Here is a 26647-nt window from a genome sequence, read left to right on the forward strand (position 1 = left end):
ATTAGAAGCAATGGCCAGTTGTATAAACCATGGCATATAACATAATACATTTTGTGTACAACTTCTTGTTTTCAATTTAAGAATAGAGAAATAACAGAAGCAAGAAAAAAAGAGAAAAGAAAAGATTAAGGAAAGTAGTGATGCGTAAGCCCCAGGAGTTAACAATTGATAGTTTGTGGAAGGATAGAGAGAGAGAACCCATAAAGATGTAGAAAAAAAGAGAAAACAAGAAAGGAACAACAGAAAAAAATTAAAAAAAACAGAACAGAAAAGAAAAGAAAAGGAATATACCTACTTCATCTTTCCACACCCCTCACGCAGTTCTGAAACGGTAAATTTCCAGAGTTGTGTTGCACCATATTAACAGCGTGACCATCCTTCCAGAGGAGGCGCTGTCCTGAATGGCTGCCTGTCCTGCAGCTGTCCGCTTTTTTTTTCCCCCTTCTTTTTTATTATTTTTAGTACGTTGAGTGTGCAGTCAGGGGGCCGAACCTTTTTATGTGTGGTGGGGGGGAAGGGGGAAACTGTTTTTCAAGTCCCTACCTGGTCGGAGGGGTTGCCTTCCTCTGAGCAGAGTCTTCGACCTGTCCTTGCGGCCTACCAGCGGGTCCTGGAGCGACGTTTCCCAGAGGGGACCTGGCCAGAACATTGGCTTTGGCGGCGGCGCGGAACATCGGCTTTGGCGGCGGCGCAGCGCTGGAGCGCTGTCGTGGAGCGGGCGATGCCTTTCCTGGGTCGCCGCGCTGGAACTCCAGTATGCTGGGACCGCCGATAATAACATCGTGGAGCCGCGGTTCTGTGGAGCGGCCAGCTGCGACGCTGAACTTTACATCCCGGAGCCTGGGATCTCTCGCCGAGATCGCCAGTGTGTGGAGCTCCGTCCGGCGCGGTCTGTTGGCTTGGAAGCTGCGGTCTCCGGTGGGAAGGCGGCCGTTCCTGGCACCCCAAGCCGCTGGGGGTTCTCCCGACGCCGGAGCACCATCACCCGGCGAGAACATCGGGCGCCGTGGCGGCGACTCTGGGTGGACAAGAAGATGGGGACTGGACTTTGTGCCTTCCCCCACAGTGGTTTCCACTGTGGGGGGATGTTTTGGTGTTGAATTTCTTCTTGAATGCTATGTTGTATTTTTATTAGTGTGCTGCAAGGACATCTGAATTTCCCCTGAATAAGGGGATTAATAAAGTCTAATCTAATCTAATCTAATTATACTTGCAATAAATCAATGAAAGGAGACCATATCTTTAAGAATTGTTCTGATTTACCTGTTAGGACGAATCACATATCTTCGAGATGTAACGTTTCAGACATGCTTGTGTCCACATTTTAAGCGTTGGGGTGGGTGCATTTTTCCAAAATTTGAGTATGTCAATTTTATTTTAAATAGTTTTGTGAAGATTTCAAAGATTTCTTTCCAAAATTTATGGAGTTTTATGCAGGAGACGAAGGAGTGTGCAATAGTTGCTTCTTGAGATAAACATTTATTACATATAACCATATAACCATATAACAATTACAGCACGGAAACAGGCCATCTCGGCCCTACAAGTCCATGCCGAACAAATTTTTTTCCCCCTTAGTCCCACCTGCCTGCACTCGTACCATAACCCTCCATTCCCTTCTCATCCATATGCCTATCCAATTTATTTTTAAATGATACCAATGAACCTGCCTCCACCACTTCCACTGGGAGCTCATTCCACACCGCCACCACTCTCTGCGTAAAGAAGTTCCCCCTCATATTACCCCTAAACTTCTGTCCCTTAATTCTGAAGTCATGTCCTCTTGTTTGAATCTTCCCTATTCTCAAAGGGAAAAGCTTGTCCACATTAACTCTGTCTATCCCTCTCATCATTTTAAAGACCTCTATCAGGTCCCCCCTTAACCTTCTGCGCTCCAGAGAATAAAGACCTAACTTATTCAACCTATCTCTGTAACTTAGTTGTTGAAAACCAGGCAACATTCTAGTAAATCTCCTCTGTACTCTCTCTATTTTGTTGACATCCTTCCTATAATTTGGCGACCAAAATTGTACCCCATACTCCAGATTTGGTCTCACCAATGCCTTGTACAATTTTAACATTACATCCCAGCTTCTATACTCAATGCTCTGATTTATAAAGGCTAGCATACCAAAAGCTTTCTTTACCACCCTATCTATATGAGATTCCACCTTCAAGGAACTATGCACGGTTATACCCAGATCCCTCTGTTCAACTGTATTCTTCAATTCCCTACCATTTACCATGTACGTCCTATTTTGATTTGTCCTGCCAAGGTGTAGCACCTCACATTTATCAGCATTAAACTCCATCTGCCATCTTTCAGCCCATTTTTCCAAATGGCCTAAATCACTCTGTAGACTTTGGAAATCCTCTTCATTATCCACAACACCCCCTATCTTGGTATCATCTGCATACTTACTAATCCAATTTACCACACCTTCATCCAGATCATTGATGTACATGACAAACAACAAAGGACCCAACACAGATCCCTGAGGCACCCCACTAGTCACCTGCCTCCAACCCGATAAACAGCCATCCACCATTACCCTCTGGCTTCTCCCATTCAGCCACTGTTGAATCCATCTTGCTATTCCTGCATTTATACCCAACAGTTGAACCTTCTTAACCAACCTTCCATGAGGAACCTTGTCAAAGGCCTTACTAAAGTCCATATAGACAACATCCACTGCTTTACCCTCGTCAATTTCCCTAGTAACCTCTTCAAAAAATTCAAGAAGATTAGTCAAACAAATCCATGTTGACTGTTCCTAATCAGACCCTGTTTATCTAGATGCTTATATATATTGTCTCTAAGTATCTTTTCCATTAATTTGCCCACCACTGAAGTCAAACTAACAGGTCTATAATTGCTAGGTTTACTCTTAGAACCCTTTTTAAACAATGGAACAACATGCGCAGTACGCCAATCCTCGGGGACTATTCCCGTTTCTAATGACATTTGAAATATTTCTGTCATAGCCCCGGCTATTTCTACACTAACTTCCCTCAATGTCCTAGGGAATATCCTGTCAGGACCTGGAGACTTATCCACTTTTATATTTTTCAAAAGTGTCAGTACTTCTTTTACTTTGAACCTCATAGTATCCATAGCTACTCTACTAGTTTCCCTTACCTCACATAATTCAATATCCTTCTCCTTGGTGAATACCGAAGAAAAAAAATTGTTCAATATCTCCCCCATCTCTTTTGGCTCTGCAGATAGCTGTCCACTCTGTCTCTCCAATGGACCAATTTTATCCCTCGTTATCCTTTTGCTATTAATATAGCTGTAGAAACCCTTTGGATTGACTTTCACCTTACTTGCCAAAGCAACCTCATATCTTCTTTTAGCTTTTCTAATTTCTTTCTTAAGATTCTTTTTACATTCCTTATACTCCTCAAGCACCTCATTTACTTCATGCTGCCTATAATTATTGTAGATCTCCCTCTTTTTCCGAACAAGATGTCCAATTTCCCTTGAAAACCAGGGCTCTTTCCAATTTTTACTGTTTCCTTTCAACCGAACAGGAACATAAAGATTCTGTACTCTTAAAATTTCCCCTTTAAATGTCCTCCATTTCTCTTCTACATCTTTCCCATAAAACAAAATGTCCCAGTTCACTCCTTTTAAATCATCTCGCATCGCATCAAAGTTAGCCTTTCTCCAATCAAAAATCTCAACCCTAGGTCCAGTTCTGACCCTCTCCATAATTATCTTGCAACTAATGGTATTGTGATCACTGGACCCGAAGTGCTCCCCAACGCATACCTCCGCCACCTGTCCCATCTCATTTCCTAACAGGAGGTCCAGCACTGCCCCTCCTCTAGTAGGTACCTCTATGTATTGCTGCAAAAAACTATCCTGCACACATTTTACAAACTCCAACCCATCCAGCCCATTTACAGAATGTGTTTCCCAGTCTATGTGTGGAAAGTTGAAATCTCCCACAATCACTACCTTGTGCTTACTACTAATATCTGCTATCTCCTTACATATTTACTCTTCCAATTCTCGTTCCCCGTTTGGCGGTCTATAATACACCCCTATAAGAGTTGCTACACCTTTCCCACTTCTCAATTCCACCCAAATAGCCTCCCTAGATGAGCCCTCCAATCTATCCTGCCAAAGCACTGCTGTAATATCTTCCCTGACTAGCAATGCAACACCTCCACCTCTTGCCCCTCCAATTCTATCACACCTGAAGCAGCGAAATCCTGGAATATTTAGTTTCCAATCACAGCCCTCCTGCAACCACGTTTCACTGATCGCCACAACATCATACTTCCAGGTGTCTATCCAGACTCTAAGCTCATCAACCTTTATTACAATGCTCCTAGCATTAAAATATGCACATTTAAGAAAACCCCCGTCTCTTATTCTCTGTTTATTTCCTTTTTTTCTTTCTCCTCTTGTGTCCGAGTGCTTCCCATTTCTGCTTCCTGCCTCCCATTCTGTCTACTACCTTTCGCTATTTGAGTCCCTCGCCCCAACCATTCTAGTTTAAAGTCTCCCCAGCTGCCTTTGCAAATTTCCCCGCTAGGATATTGGTCCCCCTCGGGTTCAAGTGCAACCCATCCTTTCTGTACAGGTCCCACCTTCCCCAAAAGAAGTCCCAATGATCCAGGAACTTGAATCCCTGCCCTCTGCACCAGTCTTTCAGCCACGCATTTATCCTCCACCTCGCTCCATTCCTACTCTCACTGTCGCGTGGCACAGGCAGTAATCCTGATATGGTTACCTTTTTGGTCCTTTTTCTTAACTCTCCTCCCAACTCCCTAAATCCTCCCTTCAGGACCTCTTCCCTTTTTTTTCCTATGTCATTGGTACCTATATGTACCACGACCTCAGGCTCCTCTCCCTCTGATTTAAGGATATCTTGGATGCGTTGAGACACGTCCGAGACCTTGGCACCAGGGAGGCAGACCACCATCCTGGTCTCCCGACTGCGTCCACAGAATCGCCTATCCGACCCCCTAACAATAGAGTCCCCAATTACTAGGGCCCTCTTTTTTTCCCTAGCTTTTGGAGCAACAGGGCCGGTCTCTGTGCTGGAGGCCCGTCCGCTGTCACTACCCCCGGGTAGGCTGTCACCCCCATCCGTACTCAAACAGGAGTACTTATTTGCGAGGTGTACCGACATTGGAGTACTCACTCGTTCCTGCCTCTGCCCCTTGCCCTTCCTTAACGTGACCCACATGTCTCTCTCCCGTGGTTTTGGAGTGACCACCTCTCTATAACTCCCCTCTATGACCTCCTCACTCTCCCTGATCAGAGCGAGGTCATCGAGCTGCTGCTCCAGGATCCTAATACGGTCCCTTAGGAGCCCCATCTCGCTGCACCTGGTGCAGATGTGGATGTCTGGAGGGCCATCCGACACCATGACCTCCCACATCTGACATCCAGAACAGTACACTGCTCTGACTGTCATTCTCCCGCCTTACCCTGGATCTGATACCAGTATAATACAATAGAAACTGCTGGGAGAAATCAGCAGGTATCTGACTCACAACAGCTGCTCCCTCGTGACCTTTAAACTGCACCTTTATTATATAAACAAAAAGCACTGTACCTTTAGCCCACTGTACCCTTGGCTCACTGTACCTTTACTAAAGCACTGTACCTTTAACCCACTGTACCCTTGGCTCACTGTACCTTTACTAAAGCACTGCACCTTTAACCCACTGTACCCTTGGCTCACTGTACCTTTACTAAAGCACTGCACCTTTAACCCACTGTACCCTTGGCTCACTGTACCTTTACTAAAGCACTGCACCTTTAACCCACTGTACCCTTGGCTCACTGTACCTTTACTAAAGCACTGCACCTTTAACCAGAAAGCACAAATGCTAACCTGATGTTGCACCCAATCAGCTGCTTCCTCTAGTCTGCTTCCACCAATCAGCGGCTTCCACCAAAATCCTCACTATGGAGTGTGGAACGTTACGGATTTTGGTAAAAAAGCCCTGACCCTCCTCCACTGCTCACCAACGGTCCCGGGCCTCTGTGAAAACAAGCCCCGCGCCCGATTTATATACTCACCGCCCTGACCCTCCTCCACTGCACCAACGGTCCCGGGCCTCTGTGGGGGAAACATTTGGAAAAATTTCATTCAGTTTGGTTTTTGAGTAATATAGTCTATGTTAAATTGGATTAGGATATGTCTTACATTAATCGAGCATTTATGTACATATAGCAGATATTTATCTCATCTGTCTTTAGAAATTTTTATAGATAGTTCTTGTTCCCACCCTTATTGCATCTGACGATGGCATCTCTATATTTAGAATAATATTATACAAGTATGATATTAAGTTATTTAATTCCGCCTTTCTGTTCATGCCTTCATCTAATAGATCTGATGTCAGAGTTTGGTATTCGTGTATATGTTTTTTCAAGTAATCTCGAATTTGAAGGTTTCTAAAACATTGATTACTTTTCAAATTGTATTTAAGTTGTAATTTTTGGAATGATAAGAGGTTTCCCATTTCATACATATCTCCAAACGTTTTAATTCCTATTCTTTCCCAGTGAGTAAACATTTTGTCGATAATAGATGGTTTAAACGATGGATTATTAGCCAAAGGAGAGAGAAGCGTTAGATTTCTTAATTTAAGAGTAAATTTTATTTGTCTCCAAATTCGTATTGTGCTATTGATAATCGGATTTTTCTTGTATATTGTATTCAATTTTATTGGGGAGAGAAGGATCACTCCTATATTAAAAGGGGAACAATCCTCTCTCTCCATTACTATCCAGTCTGCCTGTTGGGCTGAGTTGTCCAACCAGTAAATTACATTTTGGATATTCACTGCCCAGTAATAGTACACAAAATTGGGGAGTGTCAGTCCACCGAATTCTTTGGGTTTACATAAATGTCGTCTTTGGATTCTATGGGATTTATAGTCCCAGATAAAATTTGTAATGTGGGAATCGAGTTTTTTGAAAAAATATTTAGGTAGGTATATTGGTATTGATTGAAATAAGTACAACGTTTGTGGGAGAAAAATCATCTTTATGGCATTCATTCTGCCTATTAAAGACATTGGAAGTGTTTTCCAAAATTGAGTCAAAGCATGTAATTTGGTAAGTAAGGGCAAATAGTTTGCATTAAATAAGGAGTTGTATTTTCTGGTAATTTGAATATCCAGATATTTAAATTTTTCTGAGGCAATTCTAAAGGGGAATTTTAAAAGGTGTGTCGGCTCTTGAGGTTTTACCGTCATGATTTCTCTTTTGTTCCAGTTTATTCTATGTCCTGAAGGAACTAAATTCCTCTATTAAATTTAATATGTTTGGTATGCTAATTTGCGATTTTGTAATGTATAATAGTACGTCATCTGAATATAGTGATATTATATTATTAGAGTGTTTAGTATTATACCCGTGGATATTCGGATGCATTCTTATACTTTCTATACTTGCTAGGGGTTCTATCGCAAGGGCAAATAGCAGGGGTGATAATGCACAATCCTGTCTATTGCCCCTGGATAGTTGAAATGTCGGAGATAGTATGTGTAGTGTATTTTGGGTACTTGGAACTGACTTAAAAGAACTCTCAGATACAGCAATAAACTAGCAAGCTTCTTTATTGCTGGACGCCACCATGAGTCTCTTCAAGCGCATGCGTCCCCTCGCACAAGACATAACATATGCTAATTACATTATATACATTACACTGCTCCCCCTTTAGCTTGGAGGCGAATAACACCATTTCTAGTACGTTAAATATAATTGATTAACACAGTTGCAAAATTATATTATTACAGTCATCTTACATTACATCCTCATAACTGTAAACTGTATCTAAACTTAGCACTTATAATGGTTCATTCCACTCATCTTTCTAATCACTCTAGCTCTACCTGTATCTCTGCCTTTCGTTGTCTTAATGCATTTCGTTGTCTCTGTACTGTACACTGACAATGACAATTAAAATTGAATCTGAATCTGCCTCTTCCCTTTTTAAATATCCTAATCAAATTTGCAGATTTCTTCCTGTTCTTGAAGTTCTGCTAAAGTTAACATTTCCTCTGTTTCTGTTCTTTATTTGTAGGTGGGATCTGACACACGACTGCAGGTTTTCGTTTTTCAGTCGCTCAATTTCCTGGCGCTGCATATTTGTCTGTTGTTGTATAATGACATTCTGCAATGCATAACCATTTGTCCATTGCTCAGTGAAGGAAGCTCCATGCTGGACTATACTGAAGTGTCCTAATTGCAATCGGTCCTGCATACTTTTGTCTCGACCGACAAGCCTCTCTTCTTTAGCATTTTCTGCTAACAGCTTTTTGCTCATCATCACACATTTATTTAACCGTTCTTTGCAACGTTTAAGCCTTTTCTGCTGTTCGTCTATTTGTTTTCTTAAATCACCTTTCTGGTTATTCATTAAGAAATAGGGTCTATACTGTCCTTGCAATACAGCAGTGGCTTTGATTTGCGCTCTGTATATTTCTCTTACTACATAAGCACGGTTGTGATACTGCACTACAACTGCTGTATAAATCGGTTTGAGGAAGTCTTTCCTATATCGTTTAAGCATTTATTTGATCTTGTTGTATAACCAGAAGAGTTCGTCACCATTCTCCCACCAGCCCCAAACAACAACAACTACACCCTCACTGTGCAGGAGCATGAAGTGAGGCGGGTGCTCAGGGCGGTGAACCTGAGGAGAGCTGCCGGCCCGGATGGCGTGACAGGAAGGGCTCTGAAGGAATGTGCAGACCAGCTCTCCAAGGTCTTCACGAAAATCTTCAACCTGTCCCTGTCCAAATCCATCCTCCCACCGTGCCTGAAGTCTGCCACAATCATCCCACTACCAAAAAAGCCTGTTATCAGCGGCCTTAACGACTACCGACCGGTCGCTCTCACACCAGTCATCATGAAGTGTTTCGAGAGGCTGGTCCAGCAGCACATCAAAGCCAACCTCCCGCCCACCTTCGATCCACACCAGTTTGCCTACAGAGCAAATAGGTCCACTGAGGATGCCATCGCCACTGCTCTTCACACTGCACTGACCCAACTCGAACACCAGGGGAGCTATGTGAGGATGCTTTTCATTGACTTTAGCTCCGCCTTCAATACCATCATCCCAGCAGACTGGTCACCAAACTCATGGATTTAGGACTCTCCCAACCCATTTGCCTCTGGATCAAGGACTTTCTGTTTAACCGCCCCCAGACCGTCAGATTGGGCCATCACCTCTCCACCACCATCACACTCAGCACTGGCTCCCCACAGGGCTGTGTGTTGAGCCCCCTCCTCTACGCCCTCTACACCCACGATTGTGTCCCCGCCCACTCCACCAACACCATCGTCAAGTTTGTGGACGACACGACTGTGGTTGGACGTATCTCAGGAGGAGATGAGACAGCCTACAGGGAGGAAGTCCAAAGACTGGCAGCGTGGTGTTCAGACAACAACCTCATCCTAAACACCACAAAAACAAAGGAAATTATCATAGACTTCCGTAAGAACAGTGCAGCCCCCAAACCCCTATTCATCAATGGGGACTATGTGGAAAGTGTCTCAGACTTCAGATTCCTGGGCACACAAATTACGGAGGATCTCTCCTGGACTACAAACACCACCACAGCAGTCAAGAAGGCCCAGCAGCGACTACTTTCTGAGGATTCTCAGGAAAAACAACCTGGAGGAGAAGCTGCTGGTGTCCTTCTACCGCTGCTCCATCGAGAGTGTGCTGGCGTACTGTATAGCCACATGGTATGCCAGCTGCTCTGCAGCGGACAGGAGAGCCCTTCAAAGGGTCATCGACACCGCACAAAAAATCACTGGCTGCCCACTGCCCTCCCTGAAGGACATCTTCAGCTCTCGCTGCCTTGGCAGGACAGCCAACATCCTGAAGGACCCTTCCCACCCTGGACACAACCTGTTCCACCTGCTGCCCTCTGGCAGACGGTACAGGTCTTTCAAAACTCGCACAAACAGACTCAGAGACAGTTTCTACCCCATAGCCATACATGAACTTAACAATGCAAAATAAGAAATAACACTCACATTCAACTGAATGGTTCTACCTCAGCTGCTATTGTTATTTACCTGTAATTTAAAAAAAAAATGTATATGCATATATTTTTACCTTTTCTTATATATTTAAAATTGCTCTTGTGAATCGCACCGTGGGATTGGCTTTTAAATTTAGTTGTACCATGTGCAATGACAATAAAGAGATTCATTCATTCAGATTCATTCATTCATTTTGTATCGTTTCAGCCTTTTCTGTTGTGCATCTATTTGGCTCCTTAGGTCTTTCCTATACCAACTCATACGGAGTACTGAGTGCACTTTTACAGTAGCTCTCTTTTGCTTAACCACCATATTGTTGTAGGCAGTTTGAATGGTAATAGTTGCATCCCTCATTGACTGATATTGCACAAACTGGGAATGCCCTATTTTACATGCTTTGTACCATCTCTGGATCGAAATGACTGCTTGTCGCATAGCTGTGTACCGTACCCTTAATCGGTAACCATGGTATGCAGCTTGCAGAGTGACTACAGCTGCCTTTTGCATCAAGAAATGCTTTCAAGTAATGCACATTCTTATGAATGACTTAATACAGCGTGCTGCCTTGGTTTTCTCTACCAATACTCTGGCTTTGATCCCGCGGTATAAGGCCTGAATACACACCACTGCTTCTCTCAAACTCTTATACTGTCTCACTTGGACATCTCTTATCTGGCATGCTCTGTATCGTTGCTGTACTGCAATGGCAGACCAGCGTAGTTTCTTAAAATACTGACGCTGTTTATACATCTGATGATAAGTCTGTATGACCTTGACAGATTTATGCATGCCCCGCAGTTGCCTTCGAACAGGCATTCCACGGTAGGCTGCCTGAAGCTGTACAACGCTTCTGCGTACCTTCATGGAAGTTTTGCGATCACTTTCCATTTGAAGGTGTGCCCTATAATGGGTTTGTACAATTATAGCTGCCAATCTCATTGCCTTGTATTGACGGTATACTCTGTGCCTTCTAAATGCTGCTTGTATTACCGTTGCTGCTTTCTGTTTGTTCCGGATTTCTCTCCGTACCTTCATACCCCTGAATGCAGTTTGAATAGCTAGGGTTGCCCTTTGGATGGCAATTTCTCTTTGCCTTTGACTTCTGCCACTTTGCATTTGCCCTTTGTCCCTTAGCACTTGACCTGTGTCATTTTGCACTTGACTTGTGTCCCTTTGCACTTGACTTGTGTCCCATTGCACTTGACCTTTGTCCTTTTGCACTTGACCTTTGTCCTTTTGCACTTGACCTTTGTCCTTTTGCACTTGACCTTGGTCCTTTGAGAGAATCTCTGCCCTCTTTAGTTCAGGCTCCTTGCCTCTGGATACCCTTGGAGGTTTTTGGTGAGAAATGACCCATTAAAGCCTCCTTACACTCCTCATACATTTTATCCATGGGCGCTGCTGGCAACAGTAACATACGTAAGGTCCGATAACCCTCTCTTCCTAAGCCTAATATGAACCATGCCATCTTCTTCTCCTCTGCATTAATATCATTGGAAATGAAACAAGCCACCAAGACTTTGGTCCATTTCTCAAAATTACACCCAGAATCTAATTGGGGCACGTTTCCTACAATTTGAAAAGCCATGCTACCTGTTGCTATTCAGGTGCACTATCTTCTTTTCTCTCACTGTGTATTCTGCACTAGACTTAATCCTTCTACACACTAAGAAGTGATCCAGCCCACTGACCATTACTAATTCTTATAATAATAGATTTATACTATTAACCAACATTTCATGTTAATAGACATTTAGAACATTTTAACCATATTCCTGCTATGCACACAGATTTACTATTAATAACAGTGACCAATGCATTACATCCAAACAGTCCCACTTTTACTGTGAAGGAATAGTGAACAATGCATTACATTCTACAGTCCTGCTTTTACTTGGAAGAATTTCACTGGTCCAGCTCGTCAGCCTATGGACTCCGGTGCCTTCTCGACCTCTCGAGCTGTCCCCACCGGTACTTTTGCTGCTGGCCTCGCCAGACCTCCACTTTTGCTGCTTTTGCTGGCTCCTCCGGGCTTCACCATTACTTTTGCTGCTGCTGGCTCGCTGCCGAGGCGACTACTGCTGCTCTGCTGACTTGCCTGCCCGCTGTCTCCACAGCCCTCACGACCGGGCTGACTCTACTCCCGACCGGGCTGAAGTGCTTGAGTGCTGTCCTGCTTCTCTCGTGCGGACCCACTCTTTGCTCGGGGCTGGACTTCCTCTCACATCCGGGCTTTCCCCCTCGGCCAGTCCGCTTCTCTTGTGCGGCCGGACCGCCTTTCCTGCTCACGGTCGGGCTGACTCTAATCCCGACCGGGCTTTCTTTCACGACCGGTCCGCTTCTCTCGCGGCCAGTTTTCTTTTACTGTGCCGGTCCGCTTCTCACGCATGGCCGGGCTTTTTTTTCTCACTGCTGGTCCGCTTCTCACGTGGCCGGAATTCTCCCTCGACCAGGTTGACTCTTCTCCCAGCCGGGCTGACTCCGTTTCGACGGTGGCTTCACCGGACCTGTCCGTGACCTATCCGGTACTAGGCCCTCACTCGACATCGTTGGCGGCTCCTGGGCCTGGCTGTGGGCTACACAGCCCTGGAAAACGTCCAAAGTCGGTGGCAGCTGCTGGGCCTCTTCTGCCCCTTTGCCTTGGCTGCACAGCCCTGGAAAATGTTCCAGGTAAGTTGACACCGTCACTGTCCTGCTGGTTAGGCTTCCAGCTTTTGGCTGCTTTATTCGGTGATACTTACTTACTGCCCCACTTGTTTTCCTTGCTTCCTGTTCTGACCTTTCTTTTCTTTGGCGCCAATTCAAAACCATTTGGCGTCAAATCTTTTGGCTTGGTGCCGTTCTACTTTGTTTCCAAACACAACCTTTTTTTTTCCTGATAGTCCTTCTTCTTTCATTTTCTGTTCTTCTATCCTCTTCGTGCTGTTGTTGTGTGTTTTGGTGTAACAATTCACCTAAAACTTATACAAAGACTATTTAGCTTGAGAAATTTGACAAAAACAAAACTCAGTCCAAAATGAGTAACAATTCGAAGGACTACATCTTGCCACGTAGACACAACATAGAGATAGCCTGACAAAACTCGCCGACTTGTATAGCTGATGTTTTAAATGCAGTCCCTGGCATAGAGGGATCTGCAGGCCTCTCGTGTCCAGCTCGCAAACAACTGCGACACAACTCTGTATCTACAATTTAAACTGTTAAACAATCCTGTGTGTTGCAAAACAGTCCTGTGGGTGAGTTCACAAACTCTATCCCATCCTCGTCGCCAATTGTAGTGTATTTTGGGTACTTAGAACTGACTTAAAAGAACTCTCAGATACAGGAGTAAAGTCACAAGCTTCTTTATTGTAGGACGCCACCTTGAGTCTCCTCTAGCCCATGCGTCCCCTCGCACAAGACATAACATATACTAATTACATTATATACATTACAGTATGTTATTGGTTAGTATTCTGGCAGTAGGCTTGTCATATAATAATTTTACCCATGAGATAAAATTCTCTCTCATTTGAAATTTTTGCAATACTTTGAAGAGGTATTCCCATTCTACTTGTTCAAATGCTTTTTCTGCATCCAATGAAATAATTGATACATCTTTTTTTTCTATTTTATGTGAATGTATTTTCATTATGATCAGAGCTCACTTACCTGAGCATACAGATTCTGAAGAATATAGTTTTCTGTTTCTTGGACAGTGTTATAGAGTCATCTATCTATATTACTAAAAGTCTGCTCTTGACCATTTCCTGTTCTGTATATTGATTTTATAAAAAAAACGCTGCCACTTACGTCTGTGATTTTTGGCCATCTTACTCAGTCCCCCTTGGCTGCACAGGACAAGAGGATTTTTCCCATCGATGAAAAATAAAAGAACCATTAGTGTTAAAAATGTTGAGATTCTCTCTCCTGAAGGCCACGCCCCTTCCGGAGGGACTATAATACCCGGAGGTGTTGAGTGCCTCAGTCAGTCTCTGCAAGATGGGGGAGCGAGAGGGTCACGTCTCTCAGTCTGAGCTGTGAATGACACTGAACACATGTGTACTGAACTGTGAGCGGTTTTACTGACCTGTCAGTGCCCTTAATGTAGTATGAAAATATAGTTTTGAAATGCTAAATCTGTGTTGCCTTTGGTTTGGAAATGCTAAAGCTGTGTTGCCTTTAGGTTTCGAAATGCTAAAGCTGTGTTGCCTTTGGTTTGGAAATGCTAAAACTGTGTTGCCTAATTAAAGTTGCCTTGCCTAATTAAAGTTGCCTTGCCTAATTAAAGTTGCCTTACTGGTGAGAGGGGGGCGGGACTATAAAACCCAGAAGTGTGAGCGTGGCTCAGTCTCTGCAAGATGGAGGAGGGAGAGGTCATGACTCGCTGTCTTTAGTGGCCTTGCACCCTGCTTGAAATGGAATTTCAAGGAATAGCCGTGAGTCAACTGCCAGCCCACCAGCCGTGAGTGAGTGAGCTGCCAGGACAACAGGCTTGAGTGACTGAGCCGCCAGCCCAAGAATCCATTCAGCCCACAATGTCATACTAGCCTTCTGGAAACCAGTCCTTTCAGCCCACAAAACCCATACTAGCGCTCCAGATAGCCCCCCCCCCCCCCCCCCCATGGGTCCCACTTAGTCTAGTAGTCATACAGCTTGGAAATGGGCCCTTTGGCCCAACTTGCCCTCGCCAACCAACATGCCCCATCTACACTAGCCCCGCCTGTTTGCATTTGGCCCATATTCCGCTTGACTTGTGCTATCCATGTACCTTCTCTCCATTTCTGCCAAGCAGAACCAGAAATTACCTGTCATTCATCCTGGATGTAACGTTTGGGCTTTTGCCTTGCACAGTGTAGTAATGCTGATGTGAAAATGATTGTGCAGATGTGTTGAAGCAATTTCTATATTGTACTAAACTCTGTATGTATTTCTGTCCATACTTTGGTTTTTGTATTTCATCACGCTACTTTGCAAACTATTGCAATATAATTTGGATGGTTTAAATATTTTTTAAAGTTCCATTGGTCTGATCTGCAGTTCCTTCTTACTCATTTGTTACTTACCTGGTCTGGTCATGATCCCTCCTCTCCCATTAACTACCGCCCAATCTCAAACCTCCCCTTTCTTTCAAAAACCCTGGAGCGTATCGTTGCGTCGCAACTTCATTCCCACCTCCTTGCGTATAACCTACTTGAACCCCTCCAATCTGGCTTTTGCCCCCTCCATAGCACAGAAACTGCTCTCCTCAAAGTCCTCAACGACCTCCTCACCTCTGCTGACACTGGTTCCCTCAACATCCTCATCCTCCTCGACCTGAGCGCAGCCTTCGATACAGTGAACCATAACATCCTGCTCATCAGACTCAAAGACCTCGGCATTGAAGGCTCTGCACTCAGCTGGCTCCGTTCCTACCTTTCCAACAGATCCCACTTCATCTCTCTCCACAAAAACACCTCTGCTACAGCCACAGTCACTCAAGGCGTTCCCCAAGGCTCTGTACTCGGCCCCCTCCTCTTCATCATCTACATCCTCCCCCTTGGTCAGATACTCCGCCACTTCAACCTGGACTTCCACTGTTACGCCGATGACACCCAGATCTACCTCGGCACCAAATCCCCCCACAACCCTCCCCTCTCCCATATCAACTGTTTGTCAGCTATAAAAATGGATGCAACATAACTTCCTCAAACTCAACAGCGATAAGACAGAATTCCTCCTCATAGGCTCCAAAGCCACACTCAGCAAAATCAATAACCCCACTCACACCATCGACGGCACCTCTGTCTCCCCATCTCCCCAGGCCCGCAACCTTGGCGTGATCTTTGATTCCACCCTCTCCCTTGAGCCTCACATCCGCCATGTCATTAAAACCTCCTTCTTTCTTTCATCTCCGCATCATCGCCAAACTCAGACCCTCCCTCACACCTCCCGCTGCTGAAAGACTCACCCATGCCTTCATCTCCTCCCAACTGGACTATTGCAACTCACTTCTCCTTGGCATCAGTTCCACCTACATCAACCGACTCCAACTGGTCCAGAACGCAGCCGCCCGACTCATCACCCACACCAAATCCTGGCATCACATCACTCCAGTCCTCAAACAACTTCACTGGCTTCCCATCTCCCACCGGATCACCTACAAAATCCTGATCCTCACCTACAAAGCCCTCCACCATCTGGCCCCCCCTTATCTCACTGACCTCCTCTCCCTCTACCAACCCTCACGGTCCCTCAGATCCACATCAGCCGGTCTCCTCTCCATCCTCGTCCAACCTCCGCAGTTTTGGGGACAGAGCCTTCTCCAGGGCAGCTCCCAGGCTCTGGAACTCCCTCCCCCAACTGATCCGCAATTCCGTGTCCCTCACCATCTTCCAGTCCCACCTCAAGACCCATCTCTGCACCACTGCCTATCCTTAGCCCCACGTCCCCTCCCTTTTCATTTGTGCATTAATTGCCTCATATTGTGTTTTGAATTGAATTCTGTCTTTACTTTGTGTACTAGTCTCTACTATTTATTTCATTCCCCTTACATGTTTTTCCTCTACCTGCTAAATTTTTGTAAGGTGTCCTTGAGACTCTTGAAAGGCGCACATAAATAAAGTGTATTATTATTATTATTGTGATTGATTGCTTGGAGTTTCCTACCTAATCACTAATTTTGAGAAAGAACCATCAGTGTTTAGAAATTCAAGGTATACAATAATTTCAGACCCTGCTAACTGGATTTGAATCCACAAATTTAAAACCAACTATTTGTCAGGCTTCTTAGAATAAATAGTAACGTACTATTTTGTAAAGAGTATTATGTCCTTTCAAGAGATACCTGTGCATTTAGCGTCTCCAGTTTTCTTTCCATTTATTTGTCCTGCTGCTGAATCTATCTTGTCATCACACTCCTTGTCCTGCTGTTGAATCTACCTTGTCATCACGCTTTCGTCACCACGTGGCTCATGCGCGCTGCAGCCTCGCCAGCAGTCTGTCCGTCCTTTCATTCTTTTTGCTATTTTTAGTCTGTTTAAAAGTATGTTTTTGTAGGTTTCTTAGTCTTTTATGTGGAGGAGGAGAAGGAGGAAAATGTTTCCGAGTCACTATCTGGTCGAGGATGAGTCTTTTCTCCGAGTCGCATCTTCGCCCCCCACACTCGCGGCCTACCATTTGGATTGGCGCGGCCTTTCCTGCCGGAGACCTGCCAGAGCTTCAGCGGCGGCGCAGCACTGAGCGGGCGATGCCTTACCAGGGATCACCGTGTGGAGCTCCGGAATGTTGGGCCAGCTGACTTGAACATCGTGGAGCTGTGGATTGCAGAGCTTCCAGCAGCGGCCGCGCTGACTGTAACATTGCGGAGTCCTGGGATCCTCTGCCGAGGGTCGCCAGTGTCGGAACTCTGTCCAGCTCGGCCTGTGGACTTTGGGAGCTGTGGTCTCTGGTAGGAAGCGGCCGATTCGGAAACTCCAAGCTGCTGAGAGTCGTTCTGACGCCATAGTTCCATTGTCCCGGCAAGAGGGCCTGAAACATCGGGCCGTCCATAGCGACGACTGCGGAGAGCTCACAGGCCCCGACCACGGGTGAACAATGAGGAAGATGCCTGAACTTTATAGCCTTTCCCCACAGTGGGAACGTTGATTCCGCTGTGGGGGGATGTTTATGTTAAACTCTCATATATTGTGTTTTTATTCATATGGCTGTATGGTAACTCAAATCTCACTGTACCAATTGGTGCATGTGAACTTGAACTTGAGCATTGTTTCCTTTCAAGTAGTCTGGGTTCAGTTTTGCTAGGTTGACCGTTGTACCATTGTCTCAATACAACATACTATCTTAGATAAACCATGAGGGACAAACATCCATCTCCTCCTCTCTTCAACCCACTTACTTGAAATTCAATAAATACAGTTGTTTAAAATGAATCAAGTACAAATTTTCTGCCCAATATTAAACCAAAATAAAAAATAATCTCATTACAACATCAATAATAAGTAAATTAAAAATATTACTTATGTTGAACGAGTTACTGTTCTTTAGAAGGGCCTGCTATCCAATTGTTGTGCTCTCTGCCGTGCAATGTTTCCTGTATTATTCTTCTGAAGTGATGTTTTGTAATGTCTGCCTGTCTGTCTGTTAACAATATATCATGTAAGGCTGAGCAGTCATGGTCAAAATTTATACATGCAAAGTAAATGGCCTTCATTGTCAAGATAATGAGCTGGGACTTTATTAGTGACTTGACTCTCTTTCATTATTAAGCAAACTATTCAAGAAGGGCTGTGCTGCCAGATAGACAGAAAATGAACTCAGTTTCCTTGGTCTGATCTGATTATTCCACCATACTTGCCATGATAGCTATTGCTCCACATTTTGGAAACTATGCTCCATGCTTTCAAGTCATATATCGGCTGAGATTTTGCATTTGGCACATTTATAAAAACTAAGATTCTTGCCATTTAAACATAGATTGGCATTGCTTATTTGGCAAATGTCAAAACTGCAAAATATTCATTCCATTCTGGTGTGTTACCATGCCTGGTGAAACTGTTTTGTAAATTCAAAGGTTTCCATTGATCCAGAGACCTCGATGCTCATCTCTCGCGCCAAGATGGTTAGGCACTAAAAAACCCTGAAATAAGCAGGCAAAAAGGCATAATAAAATTACGAAAAAGGCATTTATTGACAAAAAAGGCACGTATTTCCACCACCAAAATATGGTTAAAAATGATAATATCAAGGTATACTACGTTAAATGCCCAAAGTTGCCTGGTTGCACATAATTACTAGCATTTTTTTTCAAATTATCTGGTTAAACTATGCCGTCTGTCAGACAGAACATGCTTCAGTTGTGAAAAACTTATTTCTACCTCAGCTGAGGTCACTGGTGCATACCCAACACAAGCTACCGACACTATATTCATGTTGATATCTTGTGCATTACAACTACCTTTGAGAACTTTAGCTATGTTTTGTATTTCTTCAAGATCTTTGGTACCTAAAATCACTCTCTCACATTTTCCTTGTATGTCTTTACCTACATTGTCAGGAACTTTACGAATATCATCAGTTACTTTGTTGAAAACCTGCAAGTTATTCACTAATGATTCGCCACGTTTCTCAAGGGAAGTGATAGCTTATGGAGTTTGCGATATTGGAAGCAATAAACACAAGATCGCGGTGGAGGGACTTTTTATGCATGATTTCACTGACTGCAGCAGAGAGCCATGTACCCCACCTAGTCAATACAGGAGGTAGCGGAATCTCAGGTGCCATTTCCTTGAACAACTGCACACATGATTGTGCTTTGAGGAAGATTTTCTTGACAATGGAAACTAGGCAATTGACATTTGGAAACAAGCTACGCATGTGCTTGGCAATTCTATGAAGTCTTTCAGCTAAGCATGTCAAATGCAACATTTTGGGGAATAAAACTTTAAGAGGACGAGCAGCTTTTTTCATGTAAGGAGCCGCATCAGTCACAAATTGAAGAACATTCTCGTGTTTTATACCTTCTGGCAAATGTACAGCATTTGAAGATGTAAACAAATGAGCAATAGTTGATCTGTTTGATTTCTCCAATACTTCCAATGTCAACAAATACTCCTTTGATGGTTAACCAGCCTCCAGTGTACAGATGACCACATGTTTTTTCCTGTTAAAATCATTCCTTACAGCTTCCAACACACTTCGATACAAAGTTGCAAAACAGGAACAGCAGCTACACTGAACTTTTCAGCTCAATGGCATCTCACAGCAAGTGCACATTTGCAACAATGTTGCCATCATAGCTCCTGGCAGGACAGGAGGGGGAGGGTCAATTGTTATCGCAATTGGGAAGATGCTATTGGGATTTTATTTCAACTCCAGTGCTGGGGAAGTGCTCGAAACTTACCTTCGGCAACGGGTTGAGTTGGAGGACCACGCTTCCCGTGGGAGCTACGGGTAGGGGCGGGTGCGTTGGGGGAGCAGACCCAACGGGTCTGCTCTTGGTCTAGTAACTATTTAAACTGATATTGGATGTGTATTTATATGTGTGTTTGTGTGTGATTCACATCTTCTCGAAAAAACGACACACTAACGGTGACATTTTTATATATTCCGATTTATGCCTTGTAGTCAAAAATTGCCTTATCTGTAAATTTCATGCATTATTTCTCGAGTTATTAATCAAAATGTTCAAAAACCTGAAAGAAGCTAGAACATAAAACCGGCTCTGTCTGATGACGTGAAGACGTCACAATGGCTGCAAGCTGTGTTCACGCGCCGCGAGTGACGTCGCCCGGACCGCCCGCCCGCAGCGGCCACACCCCCCTCGCTTGGGCGTCCTCGGGCCGGCGCATGGTGGGGAGGTTGCTGCTGGAGCAGATCCTGGAGCTGGTGAGGGAGTATTGCGTTCATCTCTCTCCCCTCCTCCTCTCTCCTCCTCCCCTCTCTCCCCCCCTCCCCTCCCCCCCTCCCTCTCTCCCCCCCCTCTCCCCCCTCCTCTTCCCCCCCCCCTATCCCCCCCTCCTCTCTATCCCCCCCTCCTCTATTCTCCCCTCTCCTCTCTCTACCCCTCCCCCCTCTACTCTTCTCTCCCCCCTCCTCCCTGCCCCCCTCATCTCATCCCACTCCTCTCTCTCCTTCCCCCCTCCCCTCTCCCCCCCCCCCCCCCCCCCCTCTCTGTTTGCACAAAGTTTACAAACGTTATGGTAAATTTCTTCCTGGTGTGTTGCTGAAGTAATCTACATTGTAAGTCGATCTTTTTTGCAGGGATGTAAATCTTTGTTTTTACCCTGTAGTTTGGATAATTATAACATTCCAAACTGAAAACCGTTTGTAGACTTTTTTTGGTTGCTCTGTCCGATGCCAAGCGAGGGAAACGAACATTCCTTTAAATCACTCAAAGGTTCTTTGGCATCCGTGTCAGTAATTTGCAAGTGACTGCCCTAGTTGTAGTCTGCGCAAGTGCCCTCCAGCCATTTTCTTGTCAGCAGCAAACATTTTTTTTTTTCATTTTGTTTATAAAATATTTTTATTAGAAGCAATGGCCAGTCGTATAAACCGTGGCATATAATAAAATACATTTTGTGTACAACTTCTTGTTTTAAATTTAACAATAGAGAAATAACAGAAGCAAGAAAAATAGATTTTTGCTGTTATCAAGCCATAGTTAAGGAAACAATTTTGAAAGTAAGTTAGCTCAGAGCAGGCTTCCATTGTTCCGAAAATAATTAATTCTGTGTCAGGGTCCAATTTTATTTTAAATAGTTTTGTGAAGATTTCAAAGATTTCTTTCCAAAATTTATTGAGTTTTATGCAGGAAAAGAAGGAATGTGCTATAGTTGCTTCTTGAAATAAACATTTATCACAGATGGGGGAAACATTTGGAAAAATGTTATTCAGTTTAGTTTTCGAGTAATATAGTCTATGTCTTACATTAATCGAGCATTTATGTACATATAGCAGATATAACCATATAACCATATAACAATTACAGCACGGAAATAGGCCATCTCGACCCTTCTAGTCCGTGCCGAACACGTATTCTCCCCTAGTCCCATATACCTGCACTCAGACCATAACCCTCCATTCCTGTCTCGTCCATATAACTATCCAATTTATTTTTAAATGATAAAAACGAACCTGCCTCCACCACCTTCACTGGAAGCTCATTCCACACAGCCACCACTCTCTGAGTAAAGAAGTTCCGCCTCATGTTACCCCTAATCTTCTGCCCCTTAATTCTCAAGTCATGTCCCCTTGTTTGAATCCTCCCTACTCTCAGTGGGAAAAGCTTATCCATGTCAACTCTGTCTATCCCTCTCATCATTTTAAAGACCTCTATCAAGTCCCCCCTTAACCTTCTGCGCTCCAAAGAATAAAGCCCTAACTTGTTCAACCTTTCTCTGTAACTTAGTTGCTGAAACCCAGGCAACATTCTAGTAAATCTCCTCTGTACTCTCTCTTTTTTTTGTTGACATACTTCCTATAATTAGGCGACCAAAATTGTACACCATACTCCAGAATTGGCCTCACCAATATTTATTTATTTATTTATTTTCATTTTTATTAGAAGTACAGTAAATTACAATAATACACATCACATAAATCTTATTACATTTTGTTGTACCACTTCGTTTTTCGAGCTTTAAAAAAGGTAGAAATAAAGAAGTAAGAAAAGTGAGCAAGAATCGTGAAGGTGCAGGAAAGTGTTGGGAGAAGAAAGCCCCTTGGGGAAGAAATTAGAGAAGGAAGTAAAGAAAGGAAATAAGACCCTAGAAAGAAAAGGAAAAAAAAGGAAAAACAATCGCTCTATTGTAACACAAAACTCCGCAAAAAAGGATATACCAACCCTGTTTTAAAAAAACTTATTTTATACCCACCGTTACCAGATCCTGGCACCATTTATATTTTAAATTACTATTGCACCTTATGCTTGTAATAATTCCGTAAATGCAGACCACATCTTTTGGAAGTGTTTATCCCAGCTCTCTTTTGAAATTTTTATAGCTAGTTCTTGTACCCAGTCTCTTCTAATACCATCGGTTGTAGGTATTTCTATATTTAAAATAATGTTGTATAAGTATGATATTAGATTTGCTGATTCAGCCTTTGTCTTCATGGCTTCATCCAATACGTCTGGGGGCATGTTATATTAGTCTTTTGTGTATTTTTTCAGATAGTCACGGATTTGAAGATATTTAAAATATTGATTATTTTTCAAATTATATTTGTTGTAATTGTTGAAATGATAATAATTTTCCTAATTCATACAAGTCTCCGAGCGTTTTGATTCCCATTCTTTCCCATTGTGTAAATGATTTATCTATAATTGTGGGTTTAAACAACGGGTTATTGACTATTGGCATTAAAAGAGATAGATTTCTTAATTTTAGATTCTGTTTTATTTGTTTCCCAGTTCTAATTGTGCTATGTATCATTGGATTTTTATTATAATTTTTGTTATTCAGATTCATTGGTGAGAGGAGAGTCGTTCCTGTATTACACAGAGAGCAGTCCTCTCTCTCCATTACAATCCAGTCCACCTGCTGGGCAGAGTTGTCCAGCAGGTGAATCATATTTTTAATATTTACTGCCCAATTATAGTACATAAAGTTGGGGAGCGCTAGACCACCAATCTCTTTTGGTTTATTAAGGTGTGCTCTTTGTATTCTGTGGGATTTGTAATCCCATATAAAATTTGTAATGTCTGAGTAGTTTTTTGAAAAACTTTTTTGGCAGATATATTGGAATTGATTGAAATAAATATAGGATTTGTGGTAAGAAGATCATTTTTATAGCATTTATTCGACCTATTAAAGACATCGGGAGCGTTTTCCAGAATTTAATTAGATTATTTAGTTTCTTAAGTAAGGGGCTATAATTGGCATTAAACATAGCTTGATAATTTCTAGTGATTTCAATTCCTAAATATTTAAATTTTTCTGTGGCTATTTTAAAGGGGAATTTCAAGAGATGTGTTGAGTCTTTCGGGTTTTATCGACATAATTTCACTTTTGTTCCAATTTATTCTGTATCCTGAGAAAGATCCAAAGTCCTCAAATTAGATTGAATGTGTTTGGTATACTGATTTGGGGTTTTGTGATATACATTAATACATCGTCTGCGTATAAGGATATTTTGTTATTTGAATATTTTGTATTACAACCGTAAATATCCGTAAATTTTTTCAGCTGAAGGTTCAATTACCAGAGCAAATAACAGCGGTGATAATGAACATCCTTGTCTATTGCCCCTTGTTAATTGGAATTCCGTAGATAATATATTATTAGTTAATATTCTAGCCGTGGGTTTGTTATATAATAATTTTATCTATGCGATGAAGCTCTCTCCCATTTGAAATTTTTGCAATACTTTGATCAAACGCTTTTTCTGCGTCCAATGAAATGATATATAACTCTTGTTCTTGAGGTTTGTGAGAGTGCATTATGTTAAACAGACGTCTCAGGTTATTAAATGAATGTCTCTTAGGTATAAATCCCGTTTGATCCTCATTTATTAATTTACTAACATATTGACAGTCTTCTAGCTAGTGTTTTCGCTAATATTTTTTGATCCGTATTTAACAAAGCAATAGCTCTATATGAGCTTGGTTCTTCTATATCTTTATCTTTTTTAAGTATTAATGTGATCGTTGACTTGTTTCAGGTAAGATTTGTTCTTTAAAAGCGTATGTATACATTTTCTGTAGACGTAGTGTAACTATGTCGTAAAAATTTTATAAAATTCATTACTGAATCCGTCTGGTCCGGGTGTTTTTCCATTCTTAAGTGTGTTTATTGTGTCTTCTATTTCCTTAGCTGTAATTTGTGCTCCCAGTTCCTCTTGTTCCTTCAATTCTAGTTTTGGAAGGTTACAATTGTCCAGAAATTCTGAAACTTTATTATTGTCTATTAGCGTTTTCGATATGTAATATTGAGCAAATCTTTTATTGATATCATTAGGAAGTGTTAGTAATTCCCCTCTATCTGATTTAATCTTTAAAATTGCATGATCTTTTTCCCGTTTTTTCAGTTGGCGTGCGAAAGGTTTATGGGGTTTATCCCCAAATTCGAAATGTTCTTATTTTTGTAATTTGGAATAATCTTATAACCTTCTCTGATAATAATTTGTTTAGCTTAAATTTCAGTATTAAAATTTTATTATGTTTATCCATAGTTGGATCTTTAGCATTATCTATATCTAGTTTTCTGATTTGTTCTTCTAATTGTCTTTGTCCATTCTTATTCTTTTTGTTTTGAAAAGCTTGATACGAGATGACTCCTCTAATAAATGCTTTGAAGGATTCCCATAATAAAGTGGGTGATATATCTGGTGTATCATTTGTCTCAAAAAATAGGTCCATCTGTTTTTTTTAGATATATACTCCCTTGTGGGTCTTTCAGAATTTGCGAGTTAAACCTCCAGAACGATTTGTTCGTAGACATTCCTTCCAATTTTACAACGGAAGTTAGCGGGGAGTGATCTGAAATCGTATTAGATTAGATTAGATTAAACTTTATTAATCCCCATTCAGGGGAAATTCAGATGTCCTTGCAGCACACTAATAAAAATACAACATAGTATTCATGAAGAAATTCAACACCAAACATAAAACATCCCCCCACAGTGATTCCCACTGTGGGGGAAGGCACAAAGTCCAGTCCCCATCCTCTTGTCCACCCAAAGTCGGGCCTATTGAGGCCTCCACAGTCGCCGCCACGGCGCCCGATGTTCTCGCCGGGTGATGGTACTCCAGCGTCGGGAGAACCCCCGGCGGCTTGAGGTGCCTGGAACGGCCGCCTTCCCACCGGAGCCCGCGGCTTCCAAGCCAAACTGACCGCGCCGGACGGAGCTCCACACACTGGCGATCTCGGCGAGAGATCCCAGGCTCCGGGATGTACGTTCAACGTCGCAGCTGGCCGCTCCGCAGAACCGCGGCTCACCGATGATGTTTTCGGCGGTCCCAGCATACTGGAGTCCCAGCGCGGCGACCCAGGAAAGGCATCGCCCGCTCCGCGACAGCGCTCCAGCGCCGCGCCGCCGCCAAAGCCGATGTTCTGCGCCGCCACCAAAGCCGATGTTCTGGGCAGGTCCCCTCAGGAAAACGTCGCTCCAGGACCCGCTGGTAGGACCCGCGAGTATTGGTGTGATATTTAGGGTTCATAGTATAAGGGATTAGTTTTGTATCCACTAGGAAGTAGTCTATATGTGAGTATGTTTTATGTACCATTGAATAAAACGAGTATTCCCTTCCAGTCGGATTCGCGATCCTCCAGACGTCTGCTATATTTGTATTTTTTATATATGTATTTAAGAGTTCACTAGTTTTAGATTTCATATTACCTCTTTGTTTTTGCATCGATTTATCTAAGTACGGATCTAAGGCACTGTTGAAGTCTCCTCCAATTATAACATTTTGGTAGTTAAATTCTGCGATTGTATTCAGGATTTTATTAAAAAATTGAGGATTATCATAATTGGGCGCATATATGTTTACCAAAGTGATTGGCGTAGCATGGATCTCTCCTGTAAATATATGATATCTCCCTTCCTTATCTGATATAATGTTCTTTGATTTGAATGGAATTCCTTTGCGAATAATTATTGCGGTGCCTCTGGATTTCGAAATGTATGAGGATTGAAATGTTTGGCCTATCCAATTCGCCCTCAATCTCATCTGATCTTGATGTTTAAGGTGCGTTTCTTGTAGAAAAGTAATGTCCGTATTATATGATTTCAACTGAGCTAGTATTTTGCCCCTTTTAATTGGTTCATTAATACGCCTTATATTCCAGCGACAGTGTGATTCCTCCCATTTTCTTTTGTTTGTCATCTTGCATTTTCTCTGATTTTAATACCCTTATTTTAACTAATGTTGGTTTGACTGCAGTGGTGAGCAAATTCATGGAAAAGATACTTAGAGATAATATATATAAGCATCTGGATAAACAGGGTCTGATTAGGAACAGTCAGCATGGATTTGTGCCTGGAAAGTCATGTTTGACTAATCTTCTTGAATTTTTTGAAGAGGTTACTACGGAAATTGACTAGGGTAAAGCAGTGGATGTTGTCTATATGGACTTTAGTAAGGCCTTTGACAAGGTTCCTCATGGAAGGTTGGTTAAGAAGGTTCAACTGTTGGGTATAAATGCAGGAGTAGCA

The 26647-nt window shown here is 42.8% G+C and overlaps 2 protein-coding genes across 2 annotated transcripts in view; one reads left to right on the forward strand and one right to left on the reverse strand.

Moving 5' to 3' along the window:
- LOC129695758 (guanine nucleotide-binding protein subunit alpha-14) overlaps positions 1 to 26647 on the forward strand; it is a 177351-nt gene that overhangs the window by 82511 nt on the left and 68193 nt on the right. The window lies entirely within an intron of this gene.
- LOC129695759 (uncharacterized) lies at positions 4416 to 6076 on the reverse strand. The gene is made up of 2 exons (XM_055633033.1): positions 5813 to 6076; positions 4416 to 5608 (listed from the first exon to the last, which is right to left on the reverse strand). The coding sequence occupies exon 2, from the start codon at positions 5433 to 5435 to the stop codon at positions 4503 to 4505; it is 933 nt and encodes a 310-aa protein (XP_055489008.1). The 5' UTR covers positions 5436 to 5608; positions 5813 to 6076; the 3' UTR covers positions 4416 to 4502.

The sequence above is a fragment of the Leucoraja erinacea genome, chromosome 3, assembly GCF_028641065.1.
Source record: "Leucoraja erinacea ecotype New England chromosome 3, Leri_hhj_1, whole genome shotgun sequence".
Taxonomy (NCBI): domain Eukaryota; kingdom Metazoa; phylum Chordata; class Chondrichthyes; order Rajiformes; family Rajidae; genus Leucoraja; species Leucoraja erinaceus.

Coding starts and splice junctions, on each gene's coding strand:
- LOC129695759 (XM_055633033.1), bottom strand. CDS start 5,435: ATGACAGTCAGAGCAGTGTACTGTTCTGGATGTCAGATGTGGGAGGTC.